At 47.0% G+C, this 13,119-nt stretch overlaps 1 protein-coding gene across 1 annotated transcript in view; it reads right to left on the bottom strand.

Annotated features, from left to right (window-relative positions):
• The window catches only part of COL27A1 (collagen type XXVII alpha 1 chain), a 141,642-nt gene that overhangs the window by 102,842 nt on the left and 25,681 nt on the right, over window positions 1–13,119 (bottom strand). The window contains exons 5-6 of the mRNA XM_041406960.1: window positions 6,863–6,916; window positions 1,839–1,892 (exon numbers count right to left, since the gene is read on the bottom strand). Coding sequence (XP_041262894.1) covers window positions 1,839–1,892; window positions 6,863–6,916 — 108 coding nt within the window. The remainder of the gene's footprint in view (window positions 1–1,838; window positions 1,893–6,862; window positions 6,917–13,119) is intronic.

Below are 13,119 nucleotides of genomic sequence, written 5' to 3'. Positions count from 1 at the left end.
TATTTTGCTGAACACCAGCCCCGAGCTATTGATATTTCTGGTTCTAATCACAACTCTTCAAAACCTGACTGGATAAGAAGAGGAGATTTAAACAACATCTCTATTAACTGGCTCATATAAATAATAACCCCAGTTAATTAATGGCAGCTGCTGCTGGAGTCCAGCTCTTTGCAAGCAGAATGAATGTGCTTTTTTTCCCCTCAATGATCTCATTCAGTCACATGCTTCATTCGCCTTTCAATGGGCATTGAAATCGCCAAGGCAAGGAAATTTTAGATTTTAAATGCAATAAGAACAACAGGTACCTCCTGCCAGATCCTGTGATTTGCTCTCACACTCTGCTACTGCACTGGCCCAGCCCATGGCTCCTGTTGGGATGGTGCTGGTGCTGTAATTATTTAACCTGCCTGTGTGACACGGACTGAACCTTTGCAGGCTGCTGGTGGGAGGGTTTGCTCAGTGGCCTGTGCTTCTGAAAAGGGATTGCATCACATCCCAGCTGGCAAACCCAAACCATCGCAGGACGGGTGAGCGCGCTGCTGTGAGACCTCTCCAACACCCAGCCCGGCTGTGTGAGCCCACTTGGCCTCCTCTGATCAGGATCCATAAACCCTGGAGTGCCTTCTTTCTTACTGAAATTCAACAGATTTCCAGCATCTAGATTGAAAATTAGGCATCACTCCAAACTCCTGCTGGAAACTCCTTATTCCTATTGCTGCTGTCAGGGATAAAGCCTCATTAACAGAAGCTGAAGGTCATCTGGATCTCTCCCTTTTTTACACCAAGCATTGTCTTCAAGAAAACAGCTCCAGACCATGCAGGTGGAAGATTTCCATGTGGTGCCACTCCAATACAGTGTACCAGAAATTTCAGAAGACATCTCATGGTGTTAAAAGCATAGTTTCAGTCTTAGCCTTCTGAATGGTTTCTAGCATTGCCTTCCACCCTGCAGTGGTGTGGCCTCACTGTGCTTTATGAGGGCATCTGTCAAATGAAGAGCCCAAGTTCCTTATGGCTGGTGCTTTCCATGAGCTGTGCATTTATAGCAAGGCTTATGGTGAGAGGAAGAGAACCAGGCTTCTGCCCTGGACATGAGTTAGCAAGGATTGTGCAGGCATCACTGAAGGAGCTAATTGAGGTAGGTGATGTGGAGCCCTGATTGCACTACTGCTCATTTCTAGAATTCTGTGAGGCCTTGTTGCCTCAGTAAAAAATCACTCAGCTGTGAAACAGCAAAAATGGGAGTTGTAACTTATTGAAAGGAATTAGCAGAACTCTGATCCTCAAAAACTGCTAAATCCAGAAAGCAGCTTTCCTTCCCAGCTGGGTGCTTTGTGTTGGTTTGAGCAGCCTTTGGTGGAAACCTCTCAGTGAGGTCCATGCCTTAGAAACCTCCACTAAGAAACCTCTACCCTGATGGGGCATGAGGCAAACCCCTGTTCCTCAGCTCCTCAGCAAGAACATCCTTTCCTTGGCCTCCAAGGTTTTTATTCCTTTCCCTGGGATTGCCTCTTGTTGCAGCTGCATGCCCAGAGCTTGCTGCACCTCAGATGTGCTGCTTGAAACACTTGGCTGAAGCAGCCACTGCCTGTGGCTGAAGCAGGGACCTCAGTTGGGCTGCAGACTGTGGGTAAACTGGATTAAAACTCAACAACACATGCCAGGTGGCACCTCAGTGCACTATCATCATTGAGAGCTACCTCTCTTTAGTCCTGAATCCAAGATCTAAGCCATATTTCCCAGTCCTAAGCAGCTGGGATGCTTGTGGCTGCAGTACAGACCCCCTGTGTGTGTGCACAGCTCTGGAGGCCCACCGTGGCCTCGGGGTGACATCTCACCTTCTGCCCATTGCGAGCTTTTCCAGGTGACAGCCCAGGATCACCTTTCTGACCCTGAAATGAAAAACTTACATTAGTGACATAATCCAAGGGCCCAGCCCACAGATGTGGTTCTGCTTCCACCAAGCCTCCAAATTAGAAAAACATTTTGTTTTATCCCAGTCTTCCCTGACATCCCAAATGTATTAAAGTGGCCTGGAATAGCTGTTGTGCTGGGGGTGGATTTGGTGAGTGATTGCTGCTGCTAAAGAGTTGAGTTTTAAATAGTACTTGACAGTATTCAATTGGCTAAAGAATGGATAACTGGAAGAAAGCAATGTCAGGACTTTTGATACTTATTAGACCAGACAGCTGCAATTCCTTCCTTGTCTACAACTAACATCACAAAAATAATTACCAAGCCTATTACTGGGGCTGAACCATCCTTCTCAACAACTCACTAGATGCTGTTGCTTTTTCAACTGTGAGGAACAGATGAGACTGCAGAGAAAGTTGTACTAATTAGACACCCCCAACAGGCAGAGCAATTGTGAGGCTCCCAGGCTGGCAGAAAGCAGCACTTGACCTTAAGTGGCAGTATTCCTTATTTTCCTCCTTAACAACCGTGACGAGGGAAATTATAGTTTGAGGCTGTGATCTTCTGACAAACACAGGCTGTGATCTCAGCAGCATTTGATCATCTAATTCCAGCAGATTCCTTTGGAAATCCCACTTCAAATTCTCAAGAGGTGGAAAGGTAATGTGAGCACCCAATGGGGAGAGATGCAAGTAGGAAAATCTAGAAGAGATTGAAGAGTGCCAGGTTCTTTGGGTAGGGGAGAGGTAAAGCTCAGCACACAGAGCATCTCTTCTGGCCAGCCAAGGTGGGTATCCCAGGATCAGTCACTATTAACACCCATGAATCATAAACAACCCACAACCTCTGTGTGCCCATCAGCACAGGACAGCTGGGAGGGTTAACTGATGGCTGTCAAGCGAAGTGCTTGGAGGGGAGACCCAGAAAGGAGCAACACTGGTTATTAGCTGACATTCCTCATGAGCAGCACAGAGCCAGTCACTGCCAGCTGAGCTGCTTTCCCACACAGCCTCCCTGTGAGTACATTCCACGTGCACTTCCCACCTTGCACAGAGTGTAACCCCCCCATTCTCCTCCTCCTCCAGCATCCACCACAGGCTGTGAGGCTCAGGAGTGAGACTGCTTGGCTCTGGACTGTAGGGAGCACTGCTGATTCAAGGCAGATGTATCTGCACAAATTCTCAATGAAGGCTCTGGCTTTCCAAACAGTAAATGAAGTCATGCAGATAATCTTGCTTTGCATGCAGCTGTTATCAGGGCAATTCTCCCACTTCTTGAGCTTCAGAGCAGTCAGTGGGTGCTGCCACTGCTGGGAACAGATTAGAGCAGCCCTCGGGATTGCTGGGTGTTCATTTCTACTCTGCAAAATTCATTTACTGCAGCAGGTAGACACCCACCACTTTCCCTAAGTCTTCCCATATGCTCCATGCAGTGACTTTGAGACATGGAAAAGAACTTGGTTTTTCCCCTGGGAAGCTCCAGATCACATTGGCCAGGTCTCTGCTTTGCACTGGCTCTTTGTTCAGCCCTGCTGAGACCATCACACAGGTGGAGAGCTCAGCCACGAGCAGGATTACATGTCCCCAAGATCAATCAGCAATGGCACCAGCTGGATGTGAGGGCTGAAATGGTGGATTAATTGCTTGAGCCTTCTTACACAGCAATGACAATGGGAGAGTTAACCTAAATCTTGTCCCAGCCAAGCCACAACACCTTTCCCACAAGTTTCTCTCTTTCCCATCCTAACTCACTGAGAACACATCTTCCTGTTGTAAAGGAAGAAATTGTTTTCTTCTGAGATTTTTTTCCTGCCTGGCAGAAGTCTAGAGCTGTGCAATTTAAACATCTCAGTTTTTCAATCCCACTAATACTATTTTAATTATCAGTGAGCCAAACTGATGAGCTACCTTGGAGAGAAAAAGCACTCACTAAACTAAAAATACAATATTTTTCAAGTGCTTTAAGAAGAGATTTATCCAGGTCAGCAAATCATCCTAATACCTGATGCCAAAAGCCTCCAGGTGAGAGATGCAAACCCAACTCTTGCAATAGCTTTTGAAAATACACCTTCTCTGACCATCTGCCTGATCCCAAATGTTTTTAGGGCATCCTGAGAGCTACAAAACAAAGCAAAAACACTCCTCCTGTCCCCCAGCAGCTTTCAGGTGACAGCCCCAGCCCAGCCTGTGGCTACAGCTATTGCAGAGGTTATCTGCAATAATCAATCTCTGCCAACCAAATGCAACAGCAATTTTACAGCTGCCAAGGGCAAAAGCAAGCAGAATGCAGGAAGTGGGAAGAATCCCCCTTTAAGCAGTTTCACATCATGAATTGCTGAGCTAAGCACCACAGGCTGAACTCCCAGGTGGCACAAGCAGGTGTAATGCCACTGGAGTCAGTGGAACCTTGCCCAAGCAGATCAGCAGGATTTTGGCTCAACAGCTACGAAGAGCTCTGTGCAAAAGATCAGCTCCCTAAGCCCAGGGAGTTACAAGAGCTCAGCTCCAGTGGTGAGAATAAAGTGAGAATAAAGTGGCTCTGCACAGGGTTGACTGTGAAATGCAGAAACACAACAAAGCACTACAGCCAGGCAGGAGCCACATAAAAACACCCAGAGGCTGCAGTGCCACACCACAGCCCTTGCACAGAGCTGCCTGACCTTACAAGGCCCCGGCTCATTCAGCTGATAAATATTATGCTCCTGGGTCCCTTCTTAAGTGACAATGACTTGGTGTTAGTCATGGTTTCCAAGCTGTATCTATCTGGGAAACTTCAATTTCCTTTCTTAGATTGCTTGGGGGTTTTTTTTGTGTGGGATTAGCTGCTGTTTAAGCCAGACCAAGACCAGCAGCCACTTGATGGCTCTCAGCAAGAGAAGTTCCACTTGGAGCTGCTTTGCTCTGCTGTGCAGGCTGAGCTTTCACAAATCCAGAATTTCTGTCGTGTGCTGGGTCTGTCAAGAAGATCTCCATCTCTGAAAGTGTCCAAGGCCAGGATGGATGGAGCTCTGGTCTAGCTGGTCTGATGGAGGATGTCCTGCCCATAATGAGATGAGCTCTCAGGTTCCAACCCAAACCATTCTTTGATGATCTTATGATGAAGAAATCAGGTTCCAGGTGCAGGCAATTAAAACATAAGGGGGTGAAAAACTACTTTTTGGGGCAAAGTCCATTTTCTGGCACTGCTGTAACACCAGAGAATTGAAGGGGATGAGGGAAGTCAAAACTCTGGCATCTGATCCACACCTTCCAAAGAGCATTTCTGAGGCAGAGGTGATGTAACCACAGCTCACAGGCTCTCCCTGCTAGAGGTGAACCTTCACCTGGGCTGAGCTCCAGCTCTGACATCCTGCTGCAAACCTAACACTTCTTTTGACAAAGCACCATGAATAGAACAATCCTGCAAATGGTGGCTGGACAAAAATAAAATACATCACAGAGCCTGATGAGACCAGATCTCTGCTGCAGACTTGCAGCTCTCCATCCACTGAGACTTCCTGCTGCCAGACTGTGCATTGAGATGGAGGAAAAATGCTTACAGAAAGACTTAATTTCTATTAGGTGACCAACTGAAGAGAGCTTTACAGCCAAATGATGATTTCTGACGAGTCATTAGGCTAAAAGTGTTTTAAAAAATCCTGTAGAATAGAAACATAACTTGACTCCACAGCTTGGACCAGGCTGGATTTGCAGGGCTGGAAGTTAGATAAAAGAAGTTTGATTTGACTTATAAAACTCAACAAGTGTGATCTGGAAGTCATTGATGGAGAATAAATGCAGAACACTAAGATGTAGCACTTTTACAGGCTCACTTTTCAGGCTGTATGTGGAATTTAAACCAGCTGCTGTTCACCAGCATGTCTCCAGTGCCTAATTTTTAATCACATAGAGGCAGCATGCCAAGTTTCCAGAATCTTTTTCCCAGAGCATCAATAGTGCTCATAACATCTCTGCCTACTGATGAGATCATGAAAAGACAGACCTATTGCTTGCACCTTTCTCTGTTTGGCTGAGATTTCCTACAGCTCCCTGGTACTGAAAAACTCTGTTAAATATTGCCTCTCCAAGCTCCATTGTTCTTTAGTCCAACACAGATGTTATAAAATATAAACCTATTCCTTTGTAAACAACCATACCAAAGCAATCCAAACCAGTTTTCCAGGAACTTCAGTCTTTAGGTAACACAAACCCTTACACACAGAATGAGCTGGGATTTAAAACACCTTTTGCAAGGGTTTTGCTGCAGACTGGGTTAGGGCCCCTCCAGAGCCACATCTGTGCTCAATCCCAGGCAAAGGGAGAGGGTCCAGCTGCAGGGGGTGACTCCCACCCGGAGGGAATGCGTGTGCAGGAGAAAAGCACAAAGCACAGGGCCCCCTGGCACTGCAGGAGCTCTGTGAGCCTCCTGGGAGAGGTGAGGGCATCCAGAAGGGAGCCATGAGATCAGTTTGGGAGGACTGGTGGAGTTCAGAGTTCCCAGAAACTCTGGAAAGACAGAAGGAGGAGTTTCAGGAGGAGGGAGGCAGAGGAAGATGCTGGGTGCTGCAGCCACTCCTGCCACTGCCCAGACTCATAGGTTGCAAAATCCAGAGGAGAGGAATGAGAAAGCAAAGGAATTCAGAGCTGCTGGAGCTCTGGAGCAAGGATTCTACTGCCCTTGTCTGACACAGCAGTTTGTGCCCTGGCACAGGCATAGCTTAATCAGGATCCTAATTTGGCAGTCTTGGAAATTCAGGAGAACCAAGGATGGAGGCACAGAGTAGGGTCTCTCTGGGCACAGGAAAAGGCTCAGCTGTGCTGCTGGAGAGCCCCTGGGAGAGCAGGAGGGAGGGGAGAATGGCTTCAGCCACTGTGCTTTTGTCCAGAGCAGGAGAAAAGGAAGCTGTCCTTCCCCCAGGATGTCCTGTGGGATGGGAAGATAAAAGTTCCTTGCACCAGTTCATACTTACTTTCAGTCCTGGGGGGCCAGGTGAACCAGGGTTTCCATGGGGGCCTGGGGGACCCTAAAACACAAAACAAACACAAAACAGAGTCAAAAGGGGATGGTGGGAATCTGCATGGATGCTGTGCCAGACTTAAGCCACAGCCCCAGAGCCCTGGGGTGCCCTGGAAGGGGGTGGTGGCACTGGGACCCTCCCTGGCACCCACGGAGGGAAACTCAGCTCTGGGTTCCCAGCAGGATCCATGGAAGGGTGTGTGTGTCTGTCACCACAGGACATGTCATGACACTGAGATAATTTGGGTAAACCAAACATTCCACGGGTCAGGGGAGCCCAGGCTCTGGGAGGAGCCCAGCAGAAGGGGATGGAAGCAGGCAGAGGGGAGCGGAAGTGTGTGGGGGTGTGAACAACTTGATTTTTGCTCAGAATCGAAGACAACAGAAGTAATTACTAAAGGAAAATTGTTCAGCTCTTTGGGCTGAACTCATTTTCCCTACAGGCCAACCACATTTTTGCCTTTAGAGATTGGAAAGAAAATGGATAATCAGACAGCAAAACAGTGGGAATAGCAGTATGTCCATGTAAACTCTTTAAATCCATATTCCACACAGTTAAATCTATATTTTTCCTTAGTTCTCATAACTGTGACACTGTCAGAGTATCTACCTCAAATCACATACTCCAGTATCTCCTTTTACATCATATTTTAAAAGCATCCTGCATATTTTCCATAGTCTATTTAAGGAGTTATCTGGAGTAAGCAGCTAAGAATAGTTTATGCCTGGGTTATACACAGCACAGAAGATCTGCTAACCTTTCAGGCAAGGGTAAGAACAATTCTAAGTCCTCTTGAACACGTTCCTGAGAGATGAAACAACCTGAAAATTCAGCTCCAAGAATTCTGCCAAGAACGTGTGAGAGCTCTACCCTGCCATGAGGAGGTCTTTATGCACCCTCAAGCTGGGGGAGCACAGGCAAGGGGATAAAAAACCACTCAGGCACTTTCTCAGCAAGCTGTAGGATTTCCATTGAGCATTTTGGGGCCAAGATCTTCAGGGTCTGATTTCCAAGGAAAATCACTGCAGTTAAACATGCCACTGCCAGCCAAGTTCAGTGCCCTTGCTGTCCTCTGAGATAACATCAGTGCACTGATCTCTATTCAGTTTTATTTATACTGCATTTTAATGGAAAATAATGCATTTTAAAAATTCATCTTGCGGAACAGACAGTTGCTGAATGCTCAGTGCTATTTCACAACATGCTGCTCTGCTGCAAGAGGCTGTTTATTTAAAAGATTGAGACTGAACTTTTCAAATGACAGTTTTTACTCAAATTAACATCCCATTCTTAAATTTCTTCCAAATTTTCAGCCTGAACCCAAATACATTTATTGCCCCATTCTTAATTTCCTTCTAATTTTTCACCTGAAATTCTTGTTTAGCCCGTCTGTGAATTTCCAGTGAAACTGAAAGAGCTGTAATTAAAATTAAGGTGCTTGAGTATCACTTTCTCACTTAAAAAAAAATCCATACAGCTGCTGGAGCCAGAGCACCTGGACACTGAGGAGTCTTAAATAAATTCATCTTCCCAGCAAACTGTGGAATCACCTGCCCACCTTATTGGGTGGAACACTGAAACAGAGACTGAATGTGCTGCTGAAGGTAATTCAACAAGTCTGTGGTGGCAAAAATGCTTCAGCCCAAGCCTTTCCAGTCTCAAATATGTAGGATAATGAATAATAAGTGACAGAAATCAGGCCAGCAAAGTCTCTATAAAAGATGAGTTCCTAAAAAGCTTTTACACATAAGCAATAATCGAGGTAGCTCTGAATAGGGTTCATAAATCCAGCCTGCTGCTGGATTTGAGGAGGGAATTCAGCTGTAATTCAGCTTTGGAGTGAGGCACTTGGCCCACAGCCCACAGCAGTGCAGTCATTTGAAGTTTGTGCTCCACCATAGCCCAGGGCAGGCTCACAGCAGTGTCAGGCTGCAGGGAGCAGCTCGGCGTGGTGTGACTCCCAGATGAAAGTGATGGATTCCAGGAGGAAACCTGGATTGTGGGAAGCTCAGCTGCCAATCCAGAGCTCCTGGATAAGAGACTAATCACACCCCCAGCAAAAGCTGGTGCAGGTTCTTCCAGAGTGAACCAAAGCACAGCAACAAAATCCCAAAAAGCCCTAAGCAGAAAGAGGAGAGAGGGGAGGAAGAATCCAGTCACAGTTTCTAGTGATTAAAAGTGTGATTATGAAAGCAGAGACTCTTGAGATAAAACAGAGCCTTCACCACTGAGTTCAATGAGTCTGACAGAGTGCATCCAGTGTAATCCAGGCAAGGGAAGGTCAGAGACTCATCCTGTCCCTAAAGACTGATGTGGTCTTATCCTGCTGGAAGTGGCCACATCCTGGTGATGAAATGCTAGTGGGAAGTCCAGTCTGGCATGAAGGAAACTGCTGTGACCACTTCTGGGGCTTGTGTTAGACATCTGACACTGCTCTGGCAGCTCTGGAGAGAAAAGGGTGTAGTTTGCCAGCAGTCCTAAAAATTGTAAAAAATAATTGATCTTGATGTGTTCCAACATGGTGAGTCCTGAATTTGGGATTCCACCCACATTCTTGGCAGAGGAGGAAGATGCTGTGTGGCACAGTTAGATGGGTGAGTAACAAAAGGTGCAGGATAGCAGCTGCCTCAGGAGCTGTCAGCAACAGTTAATTGCTATATTGCATTAATTAATTCAATTTACCACTCCCACCTAGAAATGTGGATTCTCCTAAATATATTTACCATCAATACATCAGTTTTGCTCCTCTTACCTACACACAGGGTAGGACAGTGCTGAGACCACTAAATGAAAAAATCCCACTGCATGTGTCACTGTTTGCTGGGGTGCTCATTTCCCCACCCACTTCAGCCTCCTATATCTACTGAAACAATCCAACCTAGCAGCAGGCAGGCTTGCATCTGGAAGCTTCCAAGCCTTGTACCAGAAACTCCATGGAAAATTTGACCAGGGGACAGCAGCAGCCCCAGGCTGCTCCGTGGCACGGAGAGCAGAACAATCCCTGAATGTGTTCTCCAAGGCAGGAGGGGTTTCCCATCTCCCTGGAATGCCTTCTGTGTGAATGATGCTGCTTGAGAAGGACCCTGAGCCACCCAGCTCAGCTCGGGGGTGCCTGGACATGGGACCCTGCTCACAGAAGGGCTTTTATGCCTCGTGCTTCCCAGCCCACAAAAATTAACAAAAGTGTAACTGTGCACAGCTCCCCCCAACCCTCCAGCATTCGCAAGGAAGGGGGAAAAAATCCTCCCAACTCCTGCTAAATGCTAGAGAGCTCCAGTTAGAGGAATGACCACTCATTTGAAACTCATAATGTCGTGGGGTTTCACTGTGTAAAGCAACTTTTTCTGCTTCTGACCTACAGATCCCACTGTGACCTCTGGCTTGCTGAAAAAGAGCTAAATATTTGAAGTGAAGCCAAGCAAACTGTTTCTTTAAACACTTTTCAGAAATTGGAAAATCTTCCTAACGGAATGAGGATACTGGGGAATCTCCCCAGCTGACTGGGCTGCTTGTTTCAGAAGGGAAGCCCTGCATTTTGAAGGAAAGGGAGATTTTTTCCAAGCACAGACCAAATGTAACAGGGACATGTTACACTGGGACCTCCCAGTCTTTCAAGCTGCTGTGGTTCACAGGAGGATGGCAAGTGCATCCTGAAGCATCAGGGAGAGCATGTGTGTTCCCTTCACCCAAATCCAGTTGGATTTCTCCAGTGGTGTCTCAGAATTTAAATAAACCAAGAGCAATTGCAGCACATCAGGCTTTTTATTGCTGATTCTGCAATAAATCAGAATAAAAGCTGTGGCGTGGACAGAGATGAAACACTTCTGTACCTGTGTTTGCTCACCTGTTGGAGAGGGAGTGACTACCAGTGGGACCTGGCTTCCTGAATTATTCAAGTGTTTTGGAAAGTCTGATTGTTGCTCTTTTCTTGCTATCCTGGGGGCTGAGCAAACAACCAAGGCCAGGTTGGACAGGGCTTGGAGCAACCTGGTCCAGTGGAAGGTTCCCTGCCCATGGTGTCAGGTTGGAACAAGATGCTCTTTATGGTGCCTTTCAACCCAAACCATCCCATGAGCTGGACTGCTGTCTGGCATGTGCCTTTGCTGTTTCCTTCATGCAGAGGCAAACCAGGTGACTGGGATTTCCACAGCCTCACCTGGAAGGCAGGGTTGAAGACCAAGTGTGGCTCTCACAGCTCTTTTCTGCAGACCCACTCAGACCATGGGTCCTTTGCTGGTCAAACCACAGCAGGGGAACGAGTCCCCGTTCGTGGATGATGCAGATGTGCTGTCCAAAGCCCCTCATGCAGACAGCTCTGGGGGAAGCTCACAGAGCCTGTGGTGAAGCAGGAACAAGCTGCAGTGGTGAAGGAATGATTGCTCCAGTGGGAGCCCTTTGTTGACAGCCCCTTGTAGAGCTTGTTGGCACATCCCTGAGAGCAAATCCCAGCCTCTGCCTCCCTGGGAGACCCTGATGTTTGGAGAAATGCAAGGGTCAGAAATGAAAGCTCAACACCCGTGGCTTGCACAGAGCTGGAGGTGTCACCCAGTGCACCCCCAGTGCCACCACTCACACTTAGCACCATGGAAAAGGTGTCCTGTGACCTGCCTGGCATTTCACATCATATAAAGCTGGGGAAATCCTTCACTGCTAACACTGCCATTCCCTCAGATCTTACACAGACACCTGCTCACGCACACAGCACATTTATCCAAGTATAAACATGTGGACAGACATCTTCTTATGTCTCAAATTCTTTAATGCAGACATGAAAGCTGAAAAGCATCCTAGCTGGAGACAGACAGAGAAACCCTTCCTGGAGAGCACATATGGCAGTACAGCAATATCTCTACAGGCTAGAGAGCTCCTGAGATAGTTAGCCACTCCTGAGATAGTGTTATTATCCATTCCCTTTGCAATTTTTAACTCATTTCTCTTGGAGTCCCTCAGGAAATAATGAGAAGAAGAAACATCCAGTTTTCACTTGTTATGAAAATGAAAATTTGCTTTCATAGCTGCAGAGAGGAGAGCACAGGAATAGCCTGAATCTGTCTCAGGGGGCCCCTGCTGCTGGAGTGATAGGGTGTACAATCAATTCCATGCTCCTGAAATGGGGATTGGTTTATAAAAATGGAGAAATTGTAATTTTCAACAAGACGACCAGACTACCGCTCTGCTATCCTGCCTTGGATTGCTCTTGAATGCTGAGATATGTCCCAGTCAGAACCTCTTCCATGCTGTTACAGAGGCTGGGATGTGTTTTTGCAAGGCAGGTGGCATTACCTACATGGAAGAGCCACCCTCAGACTACACAGGCAGGTCTGGTGATACTCATCTGCTGAAAACCAGGAGACAGATCCATGGCAGCAGCCAGATTTTCTTACAGACTCTCACCCACCAGTCTCACTCTCAAGGCAAAGGCTAACCAGAGATTTCATTTTACCCTGACCAATATGGGGGGAGCAAAGAGAGGAGACAATATGGGGTGAAAATTCTGCACTACATATCAGCAGGAGGCAACTTCACAGAAACTTCACAGCTACAGAAAGTCACAAGTCAAATGCTGCTACTGGATTTTCAAATGTGCCAGGCAACTGTATAAGCATTAATAGCATACAAATTATGCAAGTTACAACAAGGACAATTAATCTCATGCATTGGGGCAAAAATTGCATTGGTGACAAAAAGATCCTTTCCTCTGCATCCAGCACTGCAATGTTCACCTCTCCTCTGGAGCTCCAAACTTGGGCTGCAGCCTGATGGGACACCTCATGGGCTGGTGCAAGAACTCTGCAGTTGCTTTTTTGGAGGATCAGATTAGGAGAGGTAGAACATGACCCCTGCAATGTTGCACGTTTATTTTTAAGTTTTTCATGCACAACAAAAGCAAAAGATGTAAGAATTCCCCTAAGCCTGTCTTAGTTCCTGGCAGCTTCACTTTCCAATGAAATCCCTAAATCCCAAAGAGATACAAGAAAAAATTACCAGGAGAAACACTTCCCAAGGTCAAAACAATTCAGGCACAGAGCAGTCCTGTCTCCAGTGCTCCGGGCCAGACATTCATAGAGTGACCCTTCTGCCCCCTCCCAAAATTAGCACAGCTTCTCTGCAGAGGCCTGAGCCAAGCCAGGCTCAGCTGTGCTGAGCACTTCCTAACTGGGAACTCTTTCCTGGACCAATTCTCAGCACCTCTGGCAGGGACCGAGCTC

This window comes from Onychostruthus taczanowskii, unplaced genomic scaffold (genome assembly GCF_017590055.1).
Source record: "Onychostruthus taczanowskii isolate IOZ18803 unplaced genomic scaffold, ASM1759005v1 scaffold25, whole genome shotgun sequence".
NCBI classification, from domain to species: Eukaryota; Metazoa; Chordata; class Aves; order Passeriformes; family Passeridae; genus Onychostruthus; species Onychostruthus taczanowskii.
Note: the sequence above shows the minus strand (reverse complement) of the source record. Positions and strands in the feature narration are given on the sequence as shown.